General features: G+C 54.2%; 1 protein-coding gene across 1 annotated transcript; it reads right to left on the bottom strand.

The window, feature by feature from the left end:
• Positions 1-1,101: 1,101 nt before the first annotated feature.
• LOC311201686 (hydrocephalus-inducing protein homolog) lies at positions 1,102-21,912 on the bottom strand (the record flags this gene model as incomplete). Its single annotated transcript, XM_084276115.1, has 20 exons — positions 1,102-1,274; positions 1,363-1,424; positions 2,299-2,373; positions 2,807-3,034; positions 3,151-3,278; positions 4,091-4,227; positions 4,623-4,756; positions 5,431-5,561; positions 6,035-6,212; positions 7,488-7,625; positions 8,976-9,185; positions 9,428-9,620; positions 11,411-11,724; positions 12,450-12,587; positions 13,084-13,227; positions 15,462-15,714; positions 16,609-16,847; positions 17,992-18,144; positions 21,676-21,805; positions 21,890-21,912. The coding sequence occupies 20 exons, from the start codon at positions 21,910-21,912 to the stop codon at positions 1,139-1,141; spliced, it is 3,144 nt and encodes a 1,047-aa protein (XP_084132241.1). The 3' UTR covers positions 1,102-1,138.
• Positions 21,913-23,026: the final 1,114 nt, after the last annotated feature.

The following is a 23,026-nucleotide window of genomic DNA, read 5'->3' as shown; positions in this document are numbered from 1 at the left end:
GCTGCACTGTGGGGTCCCACCCACGGCTATTGATGTGCAGCAGGGGCTGGGGCCCTGGCATGCTGGCTCCCAGGAACCAGGATGGTTCCTGGCATCAGGTGGAACTGGGTATCCCATGGATTTAAATGGACTGACAGGGGTTTCAGCTCGCCCTGGGGGAGTGCAGGGCCCCATGGGTGGGCTCAGGGGCTGCTTCTCCTCCTCCTTCAGGGTTACACTGCCCAGACAGTCCTGGCACTGCCACCTCGGGCAAACATCCGCTCTGTATCGCTCCATCAGAGGGGTGAGGAGCTCCCGACCGCTCGCAATCAGGGGTGTCATCTCCACTCCGCCTTTGGCCAGCAACAGCAACACCCCGGGACTGGGAGCCAGAGCTCTCGTGTCCACAAGCCACCGGTTTCCAAGTCCCAGTGGCCACGTTCAAACCACCTTTGGGAACGCTCCACCATTGAAGCGGATTCCCAGTTTGCCCGGAACGTGCCGGCACCACAGGGACCACGGGCGGTGAACCACGATGGCCGACAGCCCCGCTGAGCCCGGGAAGGGGCCTGGGCTGGGGCTGCTTGCTGGTACCAGTGATTCAGTGACATGCAGTAATGCTGAGGGGATGGATATAGATAGAGTTTAACAGACAATTAATTAATAGAATGTCAACTGTTTGTCGTAAAACTTGCTGTCTGGCGTAAATCTTGGTGTTTGCTGTGGTGTGCATGAGTGAGTGATTGTGAAATCAAGTTACTGTAAACTAAGTAAAGGGCCCCAATTTGTAGTCCCGAATCCCTGTGAAGAGATTGGTTGGAACTTGTGGTAGATATTAGATGAAGGTTGAGATCAAAAACTTAATACAGATCTCGAAGAGCAATAAAACTAAGAGAAAGGAATATGTGGGAAATGAAATATTTCCACCGTGTCTAATCTAATTGATCCAAGATGTGGTGAATCGCATGCAAAGTTACTGTGAACCATATCCCTTCTTTGTCTACTGTAAAGTTATGAGTCACATGGTGTAGCAACTTTCTCCCCCTGATGTCCAATAGAGATATAGATAGAAACTCTTGATTAACTAAACAAAACTAATCTTTTTCAGTGCACAGAACTGTATAACTGAACAAAAACAAAACTTTATTACTATGCACAACTATAACAACAATAAAAAAGACACAATAAGAAAAATAATAAAAATAATAATAAGTGCTGACAATACAAAACATTCCATTTTAAAGCGTCGCTCCCACATATCCGCATCAGCTGGAGCAGAAGCCTGGGTCCTCTGCCTAGAATTAAAACAACAGAAAAGGAAAATTTAGATTTTTTCTAAATTATCTGAGCTTGAAGAGACCTTTTAGTCTCAGTAACACCCACCTGTCTGGTTGTTCCGGTGGGTAAAGCCGCACTCGTTTGGAAGGCGATGACAACCTGAAAGTCTAAGGGCAAGGGAACAATATACCACTACAGCCATAGCAAGGACATTGTCCCTACTGCCTGGCTGTAGTGCTGTAGAAAGGAACATTTACCACTCGTGGAGTTATAGGCGCATCCTGTGATTCAGGCAAGGGAATTGGGGTCTCACCCTCACCAGTGCCGGCCACTTTGTACTGCTCTGCTGCTTGACTGCGTGTTCACCTAACTGTGTTTTTGGAAACGCGCAGGCGCAGTTTTCCCCCTACGTCCCCACAGAAAGTACTAGAAAGGGAAGGTTCAAACTGTAACCGTCGCAGTCTAATCCTAAAATGATGGGTAACAATCAAAGTGGAGCCTCTAAGAAGAATCCCCTAGGGTGTGTGCTAGCCCATTGGAAGGAATTGGTGGGATCAGGAGGCACTGAAAATAAGAAAACACTTATGAAATATTGTAATCAGTAGTGGCCTTGGGATAAATTAGAAGATGGGGCTAAATGGCCACTAAACGGAACATTAGATTATAACACCTTATTACAATTGATGTTATTTCTAAGAAGAGAAGGAAAATGGGATGAAGTTACATATCTGGATATGTTTTATACCCTCCAACACCATCCAGAGTGGCAAAGGGAGTGTGGATTAGTCCCACCACAAGATCCTATGGTACTAGCACTCGAGAGGGAGAATAAAAAACACAAAGGTAAACTGAGGGGGTGTTGCTCGACGTGCAGTATAGGGCAGAGGTGTACCAGACCCGATAAAATTTACCAGGTACCAGAACAGGATCTGAACGATAGTTTTAAGCCTCCCCCTCGGCTGCAGGAACAGGATGAGGACTCGGATGCAGCTTATACTTCTCAGCAAGTTAGAGAGTCTATTTTCCGCACGTCAATCTCACCTCTTTCCTGGGTGTAAACCTGAACCGCACGTTGTAGCGCTGTCCCGGAGTCAGGGTCCCGGCCGAGGGCAGCACCTGGAAGACACAGCGCTTGTTCTTCCACTGCCGAAGCAGCTTTTGTTTAATGTACAGTGGCAAATACTTGTCCACCTGGGCACAGGAAGGAACCTTGTGAGGTCTCTTTGGTCTGTGAGGACAGACCCTCAAGTTCCCACAGTGCTCTGAGACACCGTCACGGCGCCAAGAGCACCCACATCCAGACCAGATGTGGCCACTACAGCCTAGAACTGGAGGGAAAACCTGTGGGCAGGGCAGGCACATGGGCAGGCACCGTCCCTGGAGGAGGACGAATGGGTGAAGGTGGCAGAGAAGTGAAGCATCAGCTGCTCAACAAGTCCAGGTGAACCAGCCGTGCTCCATACCCTCCAATCTCCCTCCCACGAGCCATCCCCACGCGGTGAGGCACCCACAGTGGCAGAAAAGGCACGAGAGGCACAGAAAACCCAACCGAGAAGTTACGTGTCCCGCGTCGTCTCTTCCTCCCCTTCACAACAGGCTCATTCATGGTGATGGACCCTTTACAGGGGACCTGGAGTTGTTTGTGGAGCTGGATGGTTGCTTCCTGACTCTGTCCACACTGGACAGCAGCAAACTCCAGTCTGTCCCTGGACACGCAGACGGATGGCTCAGCCACACTGGCACGCAGACGGATGGGAAATGTGGGGCCTTCTTCTGCCTAGTGAGGGGCAGAGCATCCAGCTGAAGGTCCAGGCAACATCTGCTGCTGCCCCCAACCTGACAGCTGCCTCAAAAGGCTGTGCTGGCACAGGGAGGTGAGGAAGGATACAGTACCTTGATGGGCAGGACAACATTCACTTCTCCCACCGGCAGGTTGGCACTCTGCGGGTCAAAGCGCACTTCAAAGGTCTCGGTCTCACAGAAGGGCAGGTTCTTCACGCAGCCCAGATCCACACTAAAACCTTGAATGGGTGAAAATAAAGCAGCTGAGATACACCAGCATCGTGAAATTGGTCACAAGTATCTTCAGACCGTATGGGTGTCCACAGGACTGTCAGGCAGAAGGACCCTTTGTGTCTCCAGAGAAGACTGCCACTCCTTCTCTCTTGTCACCGCTCAAAGAGAAAGGAATTTCACAGCCTGAATTCAAGACCCGCAGGGTAAAACGGAAACCCATCAGCTGAGGAGCACCAGCAATTCCTTCACCAGGCCCCCAGGAAGGATGCGCAGATCTCTCCAAAGAACTTCCAGGGAAGATTCCCCTGTGCTGTGGTGCTGCTTGGAAGACAATTTAGAGGAGACACCTGACCACCCTTCAGACGCAGCAAGTCACCATCTGATGGTCCTCAAGGACCTGTTTTGAAAGCCTGTTTTGACCTCACAGGCTGTTGTCTCAAGAGAGGCTAAAGCAGCACTGTGCCATTACGAACTCTAAACAAAGCACTTCCAAAGCACCAAGGGTCCCATCTGCTCCCAACACAAGCTCATGGAGCGCACAAAGACACTCAGGAGATGCTCCTGGTAGCCAAGAGCAGAAGATGCTGAGAGGTGACCAAGGTGATCAGCCCATGGAGCCCCCGCAATGAAGCGTCAGGGCAGCCCAGGTGGCTGGACACTGCAGGCCAGGAGAGTTCCGGCTGCAGAGCACCGAGCAGGGGGAGGAAGGAAGAGAAAACGATGCAAAAGAGCACTCAAAACCCTTCCCCGTGGCCCCAGCTCATCTGTCAGAGACAGGTCCTTCAAGCCCGCGGGAAGTCTCTCCAGCATGGGTTACCGGTGCCACACAGAGCCCGTCCGTCGGCGCAGAAGGACGCGGGGAGCTGCCCGGGGTTGGTGATCTTCACGACGTGCCTGTGGATGTCACCAAGAACGACGTGGCCAAAGTCCAGGATGTACTCGGGCAGCTCCACTCTGGAAGGAGAAGCAAGGAGAGTCCTTAAGGTGGAGGAGGATGCAAACAAAGCAGGTGCTTCTGTAGTCACTGCTGCAGAAACTCCAGCCCATGAAGCCCAAGGTCTGATCTTCTGCTAAGAAGACTTTGGTACGTCACAGGGCACCCAGGTCCAAGCTTTTATCAGCTACTAACAGGTTCTTAGAATAAAATGAGTTTAAACAGACACTGGGCACAACTCCTCTGCTGTGAAAAGCCACTGGAAAAAAGTCCTCAGGCTGCTCACTGGTAGCACGTCCAAACTGTCAGGACCAACCCCCTTCTCAAGTCCCCAGCTATTCCCAGAGACAAGGAGCTCCCAGGAGCAGGGGCACACCACTGTGCGCTACCATCAGAGCACAGGGGCCCTACTAACTTGAGAAGCCTCCGACGAGCACACTGGTCAAAGGCAGCGTCCTCTGGGGAACCGGAGGAGAGAGCTTTCTGCTGCTCCAGGGCGTGCTGCTCTATCAGCATGTTCTCCATCTCCATCTGCAGCCCAACGTCCAGCTGAGGAAAACAAAGACAGTGGCTGGTTAGCAAAGGCAAGTTAATCCCACCCTGCTCTTGGTAAGAAGCAGGAAGAAGTCCTTCACTCTGAAGGTGGTGAGACCCCTGCACAGCTTGCCCAAGGAGGTGGTGGAGGCTTCATGCCTGAAGACGTTCAAGGATGAAGCTTTGAGCAACCTGATTTACTTAAAGGTGTCCCTACTCCCTGCAGGGGGTAGATGGCCTCTGGATGTCCCTGCCAATACAGTCTATGATGGGGTCCTTCTGTCCAGCTGCTCCGAATCTGCCAGGACCATATCTGAAGGGAGATGAACTCCAGCACCTTCGCCTGCTCAGCCACCCTTATGCAAGCTGATCTGACCAAACAAGTCAAGGACCTGCCAGAGCTCCAAGTAGCTGCCTGTCCCCAGCTGCTGCCAGGGCAGCTCAGACAAAAGCTCTCTCCATGAGGGAACCACATCAGCGCTGACAGCTCTTGGAGACACATCTCAGTTGCTTGAGCACAGTCTTCAGGACCTCCCACTCGGGCACTCAGGAAGCTCAGGCACCCACGGGAAGGACTACTACCAGAGGAGCCCCATGTTTGTGGCCAGCCCAGGGGAGCCAGCTGCAAGGGGGACAAGTGACACAGGGAGAGGGTGGCCCCTGCCAAACAGGGCAGCAGCCAGTCTCACCACAGTGCCAGAGTCGTCCATGGGTGGCTCGCTGGCCGTGGCCTCCCCGACAACCACCGCGTCGTCTCTCTGGCTGCCTCCTCCAAGCTTTTCTTTTGCCTCTTTGAGGATGTGCTCATAGTTCTCATTTCCTGAAGGAAGAAAACAGCCACAAATAGAAGTGTGGGCGCAGCGGCGTCCCCGTTAAAGCTGGGAAGCTCCACACCCCCAGCGTTGGCCCTTCCCACAAACACATTCCTCCAGCAACGCATGGAAAGAGGATGCTGCTTTTCTTCTATGTTCTCTCCCACCCATCTTCCTCCACACAAGGGAGCATCTCATCCCCCCCACCCCTGCCCAAATCCCTGCCAGCCCACATTACAGCTTTCCCCAACACTGCTTTCTAGCTGTCCCCTTTATCCAGGCCACCAACAGATGACACTGGCCAGGATGGCTCTCTGGAGCAAAGCCCATGTGCTTCTAGAAAGCAACCAGAAGAACAACAGCCCTGAAACCTCCAGGCTTGGTGGAGGTGGGTGTGAGCTGCCCTATGAGCATGACGACACAGGGGGACAGAAAAAGACCCCCAGGGGACCTCCCCGAGGAGCAGTCAGACAGTGCTCACCTTTGATTCTCCTCGGAAGGTCCAAATAAATCCTGGGAAAATTCCCCTCTCCTTTCAGCCTGATCTCTTCTGGCTCCAGGTGACCCACTTGGATCTGGAAGGTCCGGCAGAAGACTCCAGGCACTCCCGGCAGGTGATAGACAGTGAGCACTTGCTCTCTGCCAGGTCCAATGTAACCCTGGAGGTGTGGAAGAAGAGGAGGGGAATTCAACCAGAGGGCTTGGCGGAGGGGTGGCTCAGACCACCGGTAAGCTGAGATGAGAAGGCACCTTGCAGGTTCTCACACAACACATTGCCTTCCAGCTTCCCTGCATCCAAAAGCTCAAGTCTCCTACACCAGGCTGTGGTTTGTCCTCCTGCCAACACTGCCCACCCTCTGCCAGAGCCAAGCAGCAAAGAAAAGCCCTTCTGCCAGCTGCTGTGGAGGAGGAGCGGCGTGCCCAAACTCTCAGCAGGGCCAGCAGCTCCTGTCACGGCACTGCAGTGGCTCCCAGGCTGGTGTCCAAGAGCCTGACTTCTTACTCATGAGCCCAACCAACAGCTCCTGCCTGGGTGGTTACACCGAGGGTACATGGCACAATCTAGACTCACAGTGACCTGCAAACTTACACCCCTGGAAAAGCAGAGGCAGAGGCTCGGACGAGCTCCAGGGATGAAGGGGTTCCCCACAAATCCCCTCCTCACTGGGCTCCTAGAGAAGAGCTGTCTGAGCCTGGAGTTGGGCTCATGCCAAGCAGGTTGAGAGCCAATACAAACAGGTGGCAACACTGCTCAGGGGACAGGGCACAGCCACAGCTCTTCTCAGCTCACTGGGCTGGACCTTCAGCTCCCTGCTCGCCCCCCCACGCCGCAGGGAGAAGCTGCTGAGCAGGACACATCCTGCCTCTTGGTCCCCGGAGCCCCGGACTCCAGCTCCCAACACGGCATCTGCAAAAGCAAGTCCTGCCAAGCTGCTTGCACAGCAGCAACTGCCCAGGGCCAAGCAGAGCCGTGTCCTCTGGAGCAGTGACACCCCTGGAGACTGGCACGAGGACATATGAAAGCCATTTGGCCTCCTCTTCCCATTGCCAGGAGGGACACGGATAGGAATGCTGCTTCAGCTGAGGGATCCAGGCAGAACCCAGGCACTGGGACAGGGGATGCTACGAGCTGGAGGAGCGAGGGGCCGGCGCGAGTTCCGACACAGGAGCTGCGTGCCCAAGAGAGGGACTATTTACGTCCTTAGTGCTGACAGGAGGCAGGCAGGGACCTGGAGGAAGTCCTGTCCCACCACCCAACCCTGAGGGGAAGGAGACGCTCAGGAGACCTTGCACCATCCTGCTCCAGTGCCGCTACCAGCACAACTTCACCTGGTACAACTAGGACTCTGCTTGCCCAACCTTTTGTTCCTCCCCTATAACCCCCTCCTGGGCAGCCTGATGTGGAGCCAGCGTCAACCCCTCGTGCTACTCACGGTGCTGGGCAGGACCAGGGGCACGCCAGGCTGAGGACTGTCCGCGGTGCCCGTGCTGGGGCTCAGCACCACGTAGGTGAATCCCATCTTCCCGCTGTTCCGCAGGGTGACCTCTGATTTGGTGACTTCGGTAAACAGCTGGAGAGAAGACAGAGGGGCGGGAAACTGAGGACACACATCTGGATGTTGGCAATCTCCTCCTGCTGACACTGGGATGAGAGCCGATGGACACAACACAAGAGAGAGGCAGAGGAAGAGGAGGGACGGGCACCTGACTCTCCCAGGCCAACCTGAGGAACCCACGCAGGTATTTATGGCAGCGCGCAGAGGTGCAGCAACCACCACAAAAAGCTCAGTAATAAACTGGGGGATGCCCCACTGCTGGAAACATCTGGTCAGGCTGGATGAGGCTCTGAGCAGCCTGACCTAGTGGAAGATGTCCCTGCTCAGTGAAGGTGGACAAGATGACCTCTAAGGTCCCTTCCAACCCAAACTGTTCTAGGATTTTAAGATACAAGTCCTCAGCACTTTAAGGCGTCATCTGACAGCCAGCTGAAACACAAAGGAGGACCATGGCTCCCACCAGGAAGCTTCTTCTGTTACCAGCCCCCTTGAGCTGGGGGTGCTCAGTGGTCTGGACAGCAAGCCTTAACTAGTGCCAAGGACCTTCTTGGCCGAGCCCCTATTCAGTCTCTGATCCATCTCCAGTGAGCTTAGTTCCCTCGGACTTCCCCCGCTTCTCGGATTGATGGAGCCCTGGATGGAGCCCTGGATGGAGCAGAGCCTCTGCAAAGGCTCCAAGGAAATTCAGGACAGATCAAGGCAACTGCCCCATCCAGCATGGCCAGCCCACCGTGCTCTCAGTCACCATCCCTTGACCCACTTGTAGGGCATCACTTGTCTTTACGAGGCAGCCACGTACTTGCTGGGATGCCTGGATTCTGCTGGCACTGACAGAGAGGCACTAAGGAGGCATTTCAGAAGGAAAGGGATTTGCAGAGCTTCCAGGGACAGCAAACCAAGGACACAGGGCAAGATGTACAGGGCCAACAGCTGGCAATGTTGGGGGGGCTGACTGAAAAGAGGTAAAATGGGGATTGTTCTGGGACATTCTCTCACACGGTGACTGAAGCCCACAGTAACATTGTTCCTGGTTCCTTTTGTTGGTCTATGGAGAGCACTGAAAGAGACCATCTCCTTGGACCCCAGGATCCGGGAGCGGATCTGCAGATGGATGTCTCAGGGCACAACTCCCTGGAGATCACCGCCTGCCCTGGGAGCCAGAGTTCATTGAAGAGGAGGGATTCCCAGCTTCAGGAAGGGCAATGGAGATGACCATTAAAACCAGCTTGGACACAGGACCTGTCACCCCAAAGCTGCACCTCCAAGCCAAACAACCAAAGAAGCCAGTGAGAGTCCTGGACCTCGGTGGGCAGCCACCTGCCAGGGATGGTCTCAAGGATTCCTGCCAAGAGAAGTGCCTGGTACCTGCAGCCCGCAGTCCATCTCCGTGCTGTCCAGGAGGTAGTGGATGAGCGAGGCCTCCCCACGCAGCGCAACCTCATAGGTCGGGCCTCCCTCCACGCGGCACAGCGCCGTGACGCGGGCAATGATGTCTGCATGGCCAGAGAAGGTGACCCTGACCCGCTCGCTCTCGCCCGGCTGCAGCACGCCGTACAGCGGCAGGATGTGGAAAACCTGGAGGAAGGGGAAGAGACACTGAGACATCAGGTGTGGAAATGGGTGCAGGAGAGGAGGGAGCCACTGCTTGCAGCAAAGGACAGACATGGCTGGAGGGCCTCTTCCTCAAACCCAGTCTCATCCTGCAGCCACCCTGCCTAAAAGTGGAAAGACCATGGGGAAAATCTTCTCCCATACTCAGTAATGAATGCGTAAGCTGGGGGAGGCAACGCTGGTGGGAGGTGTAGAAAATCACCTACCTCTGTTTCCAGGGTGTCATCTGCATCTGGTGGCTGTGGGACAGAATCCCCCACCCCTGCCAGGGCTTCAAGTGGCTCCTCCACACTCCCATTCCCGAGGATGCTCTCTGAAGGTGCTGGGCACTCCAGCTGAGCTCCCTCCTCCTTTGGTGGTTTGGCTTTTGTGAAAGAATTTGGTGTTGGAGGAGTTAACCTGGAAAACAACAAAGCTTTGATGGTGGAGCTGCAGTGGGAAGGAGGGAGGGCAGCAGGAGCAGCTCCTTGGCAGGATCCGGCACCAAGGTGGGAGCTCAGCAGCTCCATAAGTGGGTCAGAGCAGGTCAGTGCTTGGGAACGATGCCGGTATAGCGGCGGTGCCGGCAGCCGGGTGCAAGGAGCAGCAGATGGGGACAGGGGTGAACACCTCACCGGGGTGGGGAGCGTGGCAGCAAAGGGAGACACACACGAACCCTGCAACAAGCCCAGACTGGAGGGCAAAGGGACAGAGCCAGGCAGCCATGGGCTGGTACAGACCCAGCAGCACCCTCCCAAAAGCACCTGCCACCCCAGACCATGCCTTCCCCACCTGCAGAGCCACGGCAAGAAGTTCTGTGGCTCAGCCAGACATAGATGAAGAACATCTCCCCAAGAGTGACCCACAGCCGCGGGTCGGTACGAGCAAGCAGCGACGCTGGTGGCTTTTTGTACGTGTAACAAGGCAGGATGGAGCCAGAGCTGGAATGGAGCCGGGGCTGGGGTGGGTTGGAGCCTCCAGCCTGCTGTGCCTCAACTGGACAGAGCCCAGCACTGCATGGGACACCCAGGTACCTCAGCTGCCTTCGGGCAGCCTGACTTCTTCTGGGTGAGAAGGGAGGTGCCTGTGCCAATGGGACACACGCACCGGGAGCGCCTGGAGACTCTCCAGCCACACACCGGTCTGACCACCATTCTATCCATCTCACCGTCACCAGCCCTGACGGTTGATTCCTTCCATGTCAGACCCAGTTAGTTTCATCTGATAATTTACAATACCAACAGTGCTTAACGTGGACCAGAAAAATAGATCTGACATGCTGCCCTTCTGCCGGGCTCTTAATGAGCAATGTGAGGTGTTAATAGCTTGGAGACCGTCTTCATTTCCAGCTCTGCCACAAGGATCACATGGTGTCTCCTGAGGGACCCTGAGAGAGCACATTACCGCTTAATTAACATGCGGAGCAGAAGAGGGAGCTGTCCTAAATGGCCGCAGCGCTACGAGCCAGCAAAGGGGCAATGCCAAACCCTTTGGAGCAGAGGATCCTGCCAGAAGGACACTCACGACCCTTAAGGCAACAGAGCTGGGTGACTCGGCATCTGCTGGAAGAACCAGCACCTGCGGGCTTGCGTCCAGCAGAGCCAATTGTTCTAGGACTCGGAAGAGCTGCCCCTCAATGGGTAACTTCGCTCCGTTTCCCGGGGCGGTATGGAAAAACCATTGGCTGCTGCAATTAAACTGCCCAGAGTCAACTTCTGACCTATGCAAGAGAGGCCACAGCGGGAAGAACCGCTCGAAAACGCCTTTAGAGATGCGCTACAGCACAACTGAGAGATTGCTCTTGGGCTTGGAAAGCACAGGCCAGTACTGGGTGGCCCTGGTGCCCAGGGACGTTGGGACAAGTCCTCCTACTGACACCTACTGCTGCACCCAAAGCCGCAGCAGAACCCGCCGGAACACACAACACACAACGAGCGCCGGAACACACACAACAGCCGCTGTGTGAATGCCATGGGCAGCAGAACACGAGAACTCAGTTCAAGGTGACGCTTGCCTCGAGCCATGGAAATCCCCACCTCAAGCTGTGGAAAAGCCCCACTCCCTGGGCACCTTCCCTGCCTGAAGCTGGGAGGTGCTTTTTCCACAAGGGAAAGTGAAAGGGATTTGTCGGATGCTACACAAACCATCTCAGGCTTTGCAAAGGACAAACGGGACAGCGGACGAAGAGCTTCAAGGAGAGGTGCACGTACCTCAGGTGCCTTGTGGAGTCGTCCATCAGGAACAGCCAGTGGTACTGGACAGGCAGCGGGCTGCAGTTGGTCATCTGGATGTGGCGCTGGTGTTCAGTGTCATTCAAGACGCAGCCAAAGTCCAAGGTTGTGGTCTGGATATGGAGATTTGGGAAGAAGACTTCTCCCCGAATGGTGACTTGTTCCTCATGAGGGTGCTCAGGAAACTGTATCTTCAGAGTTTTCTCTGCTTCCCAACTATTCCAACCCTCTTCAAAAGCAGGGTTAAACCCGATGGAGAGATTAAGTTCCTTCCCGGTCCCCAGCTTTATGGGCTGCAAGAAGATGACGAGTATTAACCACTGGTGTGATGAAGTTCCGAGGTCTGGTGGCACAAAATGCCTCAGTGTTCAAAGTGCAACCCCAACATGGGCTTCTTGCTTCAGCCTTCATTTTCTTTATAACGTGCCCCTGACCATGCAGCACAACTTTCTTCTCTGAGACTCTCAGGCTCACCCCCTTGTGCTCTGCACCCATAATGCAAGAGGGAAATAAATCCTGGCGTGCCCTGACTCTAGAGGAACCCCTTTGTCTTCACACTCAACATGAGCCCTAGGGCACTGTGCCCTCAGCCTGGAGAGGGCTCATCACCTGCATGGCAACGGTGGCCGTGCTTCCAACATGTCTCTAGCAGAGCCCATGTCTCACACCTCCCACCGCCAGCAGCGCAGGTGACAAGCGCCTCAGCCTTCCCAAGGGCAGAGCTGCCCCCAAAGAGAGCAAGCAGCTCTTCAGGTCACCCAAGGAGGGCTTCCAAGAGACACCTTCACCTCACGGTTGGCCCACACCTAGGTTCCTGCTCCGAGTTGTCTTAGAGCCAGGAGGTATTTCCCCAACTGAGGTGGTCTTTTCTCTCCTTTTCAAACCTGATGCTGTTCATGCCAACTGACTGCCAATTCAAAGGAATAACCACCTCTCCTGGAGGGCTTCCCAAAGGAAACGCACCCCCATCCCCCTCCTTCTTCAAACCCCACCAGCGGGAAGGTCTGGGGCTGCTCACCTGGTCTGGCAGGGGCTGCTGGGACGCACTGCAGACCCAGAAGGGTTGCTCTACCATCAGGACGATGCTGAGCGGCAGGGAGGAGGTGTTTTTTAAAGAGAGAGGCTTGTACTGAAGGCTCAGGACATCGCTGGGTTGCTAAAGACAAGGGGAAAAAACAGGGAGGGGGGTGACTCACCGCCCTTCGGTGAAGTTAAGCAGTCCCACCTCTAAAAACATGGTTGCTTTGCTCACAGACCCCCTCATGGGGGGGTTGGGGGGTGAGGAGGGCGCTTGGCATCGCTCGGCCACAGCGACCTGCTCTCCCGCCCCAGTCCCTACACAGGAGGATGGCTGTGAGAGGCCCATGCTGTTCTTGTGGGTCCCACACACCTGGCCATGGGCTCAGCAGCTCGATTCTGCCTCCAGCTCAACACAGGCAAAATAGAGCTGGAGAGATGGACCCAACCCCACAGGGGAGAAATGATGATCTCAGTGTTGATGGCAATAGCTTGGTCCTGCTCAAACCAATGGCAAAGCCCTGAGGACTTGGAGAAGATGTTTAACTTCCTTCCCTGAAGGCCATCACACCCCTCCGTGGGCTTTCAGTCCTCAGCCATGCTACTAAACACCAGGACCCAACCCAGAGACCTACCTTCTCCACCCGGAAAGACATTGCTCTGGGCGACACTTGCAGGGTGGGAGCAATGAACTCGCACGTGACAGCCACTTGCATTATCTTTCTCTTCCCAAACTGGTTCCCCACGTTGGCATGACACACCAGCCGCTCCTTCACTACCTGTGGGCAAGAGTCACACGTCACCCACCAAGTGCCAGCAGGGAGCCCAGAAAACACCATGGAATTTGCAAGCCGTGGACACAGAAGCAATTTGATAGCCTGGATAAACCCATGCCATGGGATCTTGGCCATCAACCCTCCACAACTATTACACTGCCATAAAGCTACAGTCACTGGTCTCCTTGCTAGTCCTCTCTTCATGCTCCATCCTACTTATTCTGCTCTCCCAAAATCCTTAGTGCTACACCCCAACGTCCACAAAAGGCACCCACAAAGTCAGGTGGAACTGCAATAATCCCCCCCCTCCCACAAACTGTTATCGCCACGATGTGCCCTGCTGCTCAGCATGATCATCATGCTGAAAAACATCATCTAGGTCCAAGCCGCTGCCATGGGCAGGGACACCCTCCCTAGACCAGGCAGGCCAAAGCCCCATCCAACCTGGCCTTGAACCCTGCCAGGGATCCAGGGGCTTACACAGCCTTGCTGGGTAACCCATTCCCTTGATTTCTCATGGTTCTACTTCCCCAGGTTCCTCCCCCTCCACTCTTCACAAGAATCACAAGAATCTCAAGGTTGGAAGAGACCTTTGAAGATCATCGAGTCCAACCATTCCCATCCTATGCTAAACCATATCCCTAAGTACCTCATCTACCCTTTTTTTGAACACATCCAGGGATGGTGACTCAACCACCTCCCTGGGCAGCCTGTTGCAGGCCCTGACAACTCTTTCAGTAAAATATTTTTTTCTAATATCCAATCTAAACCTGCCCTGGCACAGCTTCATGTCATTTCCCCTTGTTCTATCTTCTGTCACCTGGCTGAAGAGACCATTGCACACCTCTCTACAACCTCCCTTCAGGTAGTTGTAGGTGGTGATAAGGTCTCCCCTCAGCCTCCTCTTCTCCAGGCTAAACATCCCCAGCTCCCTCAGCCATTCCTCGTATGATTTGCCCTCCAGCCCCTTCACTAGCCTGGTTGCCCTTCTCTGCACTCTTCCCCCTCTGGTACAGCTCCACAAGCCAGCTCCTCCCGGGAGCCTACAGCCTTCACAACTCTTGGGTTGTACGTGCACCGCAGGGAGTTGGGCTTCTGACCAACCTCAAGAGTACCAACTTCTCAAGACCCAAAGCTACATCTGCTCCCCATGCTCTTGCCTCACAGGTGCCCTTCACAGGGCTTCCCAGTGCCCTTCTCAAGATTTCCAAGCAAGACACCCTCTCCAATGCCCTAAGCATTTTAGTTTCTTTCTTGGACCTTTTTCTCCACCTCAGCAAAACCTCGGGACTCACAACTGCACGGGGACAGTCCCACCACAACCAACTCAGCCGGGAATCACATCTTGGAGCCTCCGCCGAGGCAACCCTTTCAAAACACCTTTCAAAACACAGCAGGAGCTTCATGCAGATTTATTCCACCTTCGCCTAAACATCTGTGCCCAGTGAGCCTGGAGCAAGGGAATGCGCCCCAGGCTTAGCTGGCAGCTCCTCTGCAGAGCTTCCCCTGGAAAGAAGGGGCCAGGAAGAAGACGACACAGCGATCCCGCTGAGCTACCCCCGCTCTGAGCTGCCATCCAAGGGCGCTGCCGGACCTGACCGCCCTTGGGACACGGGGCCGGCCGAGAGCCTGGGGTGAGCTGTTCTGGGAATACTGATACAAGTGGAACTGTCACTTCTAATGATCCCTGGGAGCAGCTTCCCCCATGGAGAACATCACTCCCACCATTCTGGCTGCTGCGCTGGGCTCGTTTTTCTCCTCCAGGACTGGGCTCTAAGCAAGCCCTCTGCCCATGTTTGTCTGCAGAGAGAAAAAAACGCTGCTCCCAGACGCTCCCCTCCCTTCCCAGGGCCTTTGTTTTACTCCCTGCTTCCCCCAGAGAAATTACCTCGCGGTTTCTCAATCCACTCCCTGCCTCTGCTCCTAGGCTAAGCCTAACTTATTTTCTCTGCCCTTCCTTCCCTGTAACCCACCGTTTGCCCCTGTTCCTTCAGCCCCTATTTTGGTATGGGCAAGTTGCCTTGATGGTAGCTATAGAAACACCCCAAAAAAACCCCTTGGGAACTGATGGTGGCCAGCAAGGAGTGCAACTGGTGCTGACATGGTCACTCGGGGCGTTGAGATATTTTCTTGAAAGCACTTGTTCATCTTCCCAGGGAGAAGTCAAGGGGCTGCAGGAGAAGCCCCAGTGGAGGTGATGCGATGGGGAAAGCTCAGCACCCGGGGGGGAACCTCACCTGAGGAGTGCTGGAGGAGCCTTCCAGAGTCATCTCCACAGTCTGGCCTGGCATCAGCTCCACTGTCAGGGGTTGAAGCTTAAACACGGGACTGGCAGGTCTGGAGGTCTTGGAGGAACCTTTGCCCTTGGTTTGGATGGCAGGGAGACAATCACGACGGGGAGATGGGGGGGAACCTTCCATTCTCCAATAGAGATGATGGATGCGTCGTCCTGCGTTCGTTATCTTGAAGCGGTAACAACAGGGACGTAGGCTAGAAGAGAAGCAGAGATGGAAAATGGCTCAGGAACTGCCTCTTCCCAGCACCCACCTGGCTTCAGTGCCCCGCTGGCCTTATCTGACCACTCACCCAGCAACAAATCCACCTCCAAAAACACTGACCCAGCTCAAAGTTACACCAAGAGCCAGACCCTGGTTGCCCCTAAGTTTATCAGCATCCAGCAGCCGGTCTGTTTGCGCAGACCAACCCACCCAACCTCAGGAGACTTCTCCTCCATTCAGGGCCGGTCCTGCAGCCACCATGGCTGCTCCGTGCTGTGGCAGCTGGCAGAAGAGACAGCAAGGAAAACAGGCAGGAGAAGGGAGGAAAGAGTATCTACATCTGATAGAGAGCAGCCTGGCAGGGGACAGGAGAGAGACAGCAAGCTCAGAGATGATACAGGGCAAAGACAAATTCTGCTGCTCCTCCCGGACTCCCTGGGGCAGAAGGGAAACCAAACAGCGCTGGTAACTTAGCCAAGGAGTTGCTAACAAGCTACTGCCAAGGTTCTCTGCCGCTGCCAGACGATACTCCACAGCCAGTGAAGAAGCCAGCAAGGCTACTGCAAAAAGTACTGTGTTTCTACTTGTAATGTCACGTTTCCCTGCTGAGGCTTTTCTGGCTTTTACTCCATCAAGCCAGAAAATACATGGATTCTGACCCAGGGCAAGTCGGGAACCATTTCCCAACTGGTGTCTGGCTCAGTGGCTTTCTGAGGGAATCTAACAACTTGAAAACCGCCCAGAAAACATTTCTAAAGGAGTTCCTGGGGCTTCAGTGGCACCGAGCCAGAACTTGGAGTGCTGGAGGAGAACCGGCCCCAAGGATTTCAGCAGAACTCCTCCTTGCTGGGCCCACAGTAGAGCCCGGAGCAGAGAGATAACTTACCTGAAGTGGGGGCCCAAGTTGAGCTCCGGAGCAAGTGGTTTGTCCGTGACGATGGTGGTGCCAATGCCGAAAGCCCGGATCAGGACGTTGTAGCTGTGGCTGTTCTCTATGGACACGATCACCTTGTCCTTGAATTGTTCAATGTCATCCAAATTTGCTATGACAGTCACAGCCACCTTGGTCTCAGGGGGGATCACTCCTTTACTGGGCTCAATCCTGCAGCGCGAGCGTTTGCCAGCCTGTAAGACACGGCAGACGCTAAGTGAGCACGGACACCACGGACCCTGCTCTCTTCTGGGGTGCAGGAGAAAGGACTAAAGACATGAGGGTAAATCCATAAAGGCTTCGTTTCCCTAAATCCAAGCGTCTGGAAACAGCAACTATGCTGGAGCTTGTATTGCACCCTCCTTTAACAGACCCACTTCTTTAACCCTGTTTTGCCCAGCCCAAGGGATGCTCATCCTCGGGAGAAGCTTTATTCCCCTCCAGCCTCCCCTAGGGAGAGCACACCAAGGCAAGCTGCATCTCTCCTGGCTTCCCCACAGACGGGTTTGCACAAAGGCTCAAGGCCAGGACTGCTCAAACCCCACTGCAGCAGCCACGCAGCCGGGGGATATGGCCGAGAGCCTGAAGGATAAACTCTGCCAAACGGGTTGAGCAAAATCCTGATGCCCAAAGTCTTCTTTCCCCAAGAGTTGGGCAGTGCTTCCCAACAGCCCCCCCAGGACTGAAGCACTCCGTTCCCACTGATCATCAGCCGCAGTGAGGTGCCCTGGCACTCTCTGCTTCGGGAAATCCAGCTCTGAATGTTTACAGAGGGGCAGTGAAGAAACAAGCAGGAAGAAACCTGCCAGCTGTGCCCTGTGGGCACGGCCCCAGCTTCCTCTCTCTTCCTCTTGTTTATTCCAGATTGCCCTTTACAGATGGGGCGATCAGGGCACTGGACCCCCCAGTCCTTCTAAAGTCACATTCACAGGGAGCAAGGTGGCAGCAGAGCAATGGTCTCCATCACCAGGAGGAGCTTGAAACAGACGCAGAGAGAGCAGGGAGATGATCAGGAAAACCGTGCTCCTTTCAGGAGAAAAAGGCTACGGGCTTCTCTTCATCTCAGAGCTCCAAATACACAGCTCAGAGCAAAACACCTCCCACAATGTAAAGCCAGAACTTGTGGAAAGGACCTGGCATCAATTTCTGCTCAACCATCCAGGAAAACTCCCTGCCTCCCTGAGGGGTCCCCCAGTGCTGGGCTTCTCTTGCTGCGCTGCGGTGGAATACCTTGCTGCTCTCTCAGATAGCGACATGGAAACATCACGTGCAAAAATCAAGTCCCAGGCTGCTATGGAGCCATCATTTCTGTTGGGAAATATCCCCACACATACTTACCACCTCTGCCCGGAAGGACGCAGGGATAACACTCTGGTTGGAGAGGTAGAGAGTGCGAGAAGCGTCTGCCAGGACTTGGATATCGCCAAAATCGATCTTGCTGGGATACACGTGGACAACTGGTCCCTCTCCAACAGCCTTCAAGCTGATGTCCTGTCCAGGTAGGGAAGATTAAAAAAACAAAGGCAAGGGAAAGTTTAAAGAAGAGATGGCTCTCAGGGCACCCCTAGACTGGAGGGTGATTACGGCTGTCGGTCGTTTGAGGTGTTGTAACACTGATGCAGAAGGCCTGGAGCAAGTGTGGGATCTACAGTGATCCCATCAGGAAGCCACAGGCCCCTGTTACTGGGGGATAAAGAAAACCAGCTCCCCACACTTGTATTTTCCCCCTTGTTCAGCTCTCCTTCCTCTACCCCATGCCTGCTCCTGCCCCTTTTCTTGCTCCCGCTCCTTTTCCCGCTGGATCTTGCCCCAAACTGTCCTCTAGGACTTCCAGACAGCCACACTTGGCCGGTAACTTCTTCCACATCCCCCACAAAGCTGCCCCCTGAAAACCAGCGCAAGCCCCCAGCAAAGCAGGCTCTTGGCAGCAGAGATCACGTCCGTTGGCTGCCTCTCGGTGCTGCCTCTGGGCACTCCCAGTACTACAGGAACAAGAGATTCATTATTCATTCTGTCCCTCAAGCAGGATTGCTTTTCTCTCCAGAGCCTGAGACCCTCCAAGTTTTCTTCTTGTAAAGGCCATGGTAGGAGGAGGAAGACGGGTTCCTGTGCTGAGCCACCTTCTCACAGCGCTAAAAACCAGGGAACTTCATCTGCTCTGGTTGGACTTCACCAGTTCCGAATCATAGAACGGTCTGGCTTGGAAGGGACCTCAAGGACCAGAGAGCTCCAACACCCTGCCACAGGCAGGGCCAACAACCTCCATGCCTGGAGCTACACAAGGTTGCCCAGGGCCCCATCCAACACTCCCTTGAACACTCCCAAGGATGGGGCACCCACCCCTTCTCTGGGCAGCTCCTTCCAGGCCCTCACCACTCTCTCTGGAAAGAACTTCCCCCGATATCTCATCTAACCCTTCCCTCCTTCAGTTTCACTCCATCCCCCTTGTCCTGCCAGTGTCTGCCCTTTGGAACAGCTGATTCCCTCCTGTTCCTCTGCTCCCTTCAGGGACAGGAAGGCTGCAATGAGGTCCCCTCAAAGCCTTCTCTTCTCCAGGCTGAACAAGCCCAGCTCCTAAGAACACTTCAACCTTTCAACAGAACCCGAACACACAGAACTCCCAGCACTGACAATCTCTGTGCGATTCACCGGAGGACACGGAGTGGGATTTAACCTCAGGACAAACCAGCCTCTGTGATGGAAAACCTTTAACGATGGCCCACTCGAGGAAAAGGCACTGACAGCTGTCAGAATCACTAGTCCAGTTCAGGCAGAAGGAGCAGCGTCTGTAAACACTCATCTCTTGACAGCGCACTGTGCAAGAGCCAAAAAACCCCCAACAAGCCACGTACCAAGGCTGGTACCTCAAAAATAGGAAGCTAAAGCTGTGTGATGATAGATGTTTCATCGCTCTGGGAGGAGGGAGGTAGGGAGAGCTGAGGTCTTACTGATGCTTGCCCAGAGCTGCCAGGAAGAAGGAGCTGGAGGGAAGAGCTGTGTCTCACCAGCTGCCTTGGCTTCCCGGTAGCAGTGGGGTGGAAGCAGCAAAGGCAGGGCAGAGCCCTCTGGAGGTGGACACAATAACATCTGGAAGATGCTCAGGCTAGCTGGTTTTAACAAGGGAACGTGCACTAACACAATGAATCCTCACCAAGGAGAAGGCTTATTAACAAGCCAACGAAACTCTTCATCTGCTGTCTTCTTAAAGGGGGAAAGAAAAACCCTGTTCAACAGCGTGACGGGCAATGTGACACCCGTGAAAGGCGACAGGAGTTTTGCTCTGGGTAATACTGCTGCACGTACAAACCCCAGCACCACTCTGGCTTTGCTTCTGGGTACCATAACGTCACGGTAGATCCTTTAGGAAAGAAGAGCATCTGTCCCTGGCAGACAGCCGTGGTCCAAGTGACCACCAGTAACCCCAGGTCTGGGTTTTACCAGCTCCTTCCCACAGAGCATGACAGAATACACCACACCAAAGCTGGCACGCAGCCACTGCAAGCCCAACACCAAGCAACAGACACCCAGAGGGACTCAACACAATGCAAGGTGCGGCCACAGACTCGGTATCCGCGCTGACGGGGTGACTTCAGAGCCAGCTCGCGCTCTGCTCCATCGTGACGCACTGCAGCCATTCCCCCGGGGTCAGGCTGAGGTCACAGGATCCCTATGGGGAGGATTTGCCACCAGTGCAGCATGTGCAAGTTGATGCTCTGCTAGCCCAGAAAACTTCAGATGAATCCACTACTCTGCTTAGACTATAGGAAACAGGGAGAATGCCGCCCCACGGCCAGAAACTCCCATCCCTGCGCTCAGTACACCCAGGGAAGCCTCTACCGGCACTCGCGGCAAGGGAGCGTAAATGCTGCATGTTAAAGACCGACTTCACGGGCTTGTGGAGCCACTCAACCCCCTGCCAGGGAGAGCTGGGATCCTCCAGCTGAAGCACAAGGAAAATGAAGATGACGTTCACTTCCAAAGGCAAATACTTTAGGCAAGGTGAAGCTTTGAACCCAGAAGCTGTTAGCTCAAGGAGAAAAGCTTTGCAAGGAACCTGCAGTTAAACAGCAGGCTGGTTCTAGAGGGCAGAAATCCCCCTTTTCCAGGGAAACACCACATCTACGCCCAAGCAACTGGTTTGTCCCACTTCAGGCTTGCCTGTCTCTCCTACCAGCACAGCCACAAAGGCCAGGCTTGAGATGTTCCCTGGCATCCAGGGATTGAGCAGCATTGTTTCCATCTCTTTTAATGACAGTTTCAATCCCCAGCCTGCTTTCAAAAGGCCAGCCTCCCTTTCGGGTACAGAAAGCTTAAGGTTCCTGTAGCATCCTACTTCATGCTCAGAGAGATGGCAAGACATCTTGAAACAGCCGCTTCCAAAGTTAATATCATTCTAAACTTAAATTTAATTAACTACATTTGTTCTAGATTTCAGCTAGATGAAGCCAGGACACTACACAAGGCATTCTCCTGCCTACATCTTGCTGTCACTGCTGCTGCTGTGCATGCCTGAACGCTAACAGCATCTTTCAGGAGGCTCCAGAAACATCGTCAGGAATGCTTCACCATTTCCAAGCCTGTGCTGGAAAAAGGAAGAGTCCCTGCCTTGCAGATGCCAGGGGTGTGGAGATGCACAGGGCTTTACGCAGAGATAAGACAGATACTTCTCGACGTGATGGGCCAAGCTCTCAGCGTGGTTTCTCACACAGGCTGTCCCAGTGCCCTCCTGAACAAAAGTTCCTGCTCTGAAGCAGCAGCTCCTGCTCACCTAATCACGCAGCAGAGTCTCAGCTCCAGGGACCATGCTGGGTTGCAGACTGCGCTCGTTATCCTGTCTCCCCTATCTATAATGATGTGCCACATCGGACTCTCAGACTGTCACCTGCCCAAGAAGTCCCACCAGCCTTCCTCTCCTCTAGACCTTGGCTGTTGCTTGTACCACGAACCCCTTTCCTTGTCCACCCTGGCTGCGTACTGCAGCCCCGGGAAGGATCCCTGGAATTAGGAACCTCGAGGACTCACCAATGGGGATTTCTTGTTCCCAAGCACAGCGAGCACAGCAGAAGCAGACTGATGTCCCAACTTCTGGGCTTCCAGCACCAATGGGACCCTGACAGTGCTGTAAGGCTTGATGATCCCAGAGAACACGGGGCTGGAGTACAGCACAGCATCACCCTGCTTGTGCTTCTGTAAGAGACAGAATCAAACCCAAATTCAGAGCGACCTCCGAAGAAACCTGCACTCCTTAACATCTACCATTGGAACCCAGCTAGGAGAGCGGGATGGGCTTTGAATCCCAAGGGGGTCCAAAAGCTGCTGCACCCACAGGCATACACACCCATGCCAGCAGCCTCCTCACAGCAGCTTTTCACCACCCTGCATAAAATCAACCTAAAGACTAGAATACAAACCTCTTCCCAAAGTATATAGTCGGGGGGGGGGGGGGGGGGGGGGAGGGGCGCGGTTCTTCTACACCCAAAGCTTTGCTGAAAACAAGAACCCATCTGAATATAAACCAGCAAGGTCTTACCCCACCCCTTTGTTATTATTTTTCATCCCCTTAATAAACCCCTGGATAACTCTTGAGGGCAGATGCGATGCCAAACCTGAGGAAGGAGCCTGTAGCAGGCTGGAACGCGGCTCTTGTTCACCAGGGTCAGTGGCCGCTCGTACTGGAAGTTTAGGAAGCACCGGCCAAATGTCACAGTGGGGTCCCGCACTTCCAGCTCAGGAGCGATGCATCTAGGCAAAGAGATGTCCCAAAGGGAATTAGAGATACTGAGAGAACGTAGAATTTGTTTCCTCCTTGAATAGGGAACAGAGGAGCGGAACACATTTGTCACTGTCAGACAGACATGTATTACCCCGACAGCAATAAATCGCCTTCAGCTTCCTGTATTCCCTTTGATTCCCACAGCAAGCCCTGAGCTCTGGAGGAACCTTCCCACCAAGGATTGGTGCAGTATGGCCCAGTATCTCAGCAGAAACTACTCCCTCCTCTCCAGAAAAGGGGCCTGAAGAGCCTCAACTGCTTGCTGTGGCGATGGAAGGTCCGAGCCAGCCCCTGCCTTACGCAGTGGGTGGTTGTTAAAAAGAAAATCACAGCCCAGATACTGACCAGACGGTGGAAAAGCACCAGTGAGCTGCATCCTACTGGTAATGACACCGACACCCACAGCACAGCGGGATCCAGCCTGGCTGCAGCAGGGATGACTTCCAGCTTAAGTGTGAGAACATTCATGCTCAAAAGGACCAGAGGGAAGCAGCAAAACCTGAGCTCTCCTCAGCATCAAGGACTCTGTTTCTCCTTCGGAAGATCTTGCTGTTATTTTTCCTGCACCAGTCCTGCCCTAAGCCCCTTCCCCATTAGCAT

The sequence above is a fragment of the Gallinula chloropus genome, assembly GCF_964237585.1.
Source record: "Gallinula chloropus genome assembly, chromosome: 28".
NCBI lineage: Eukaryota > Metazoa > Chordata > Aves > Gruiformes > Rallidae > Gallinula > Gallinula chloropus.
This window is presented reverse-complemented; position numbering and strand designations above follow the sequence as displayed.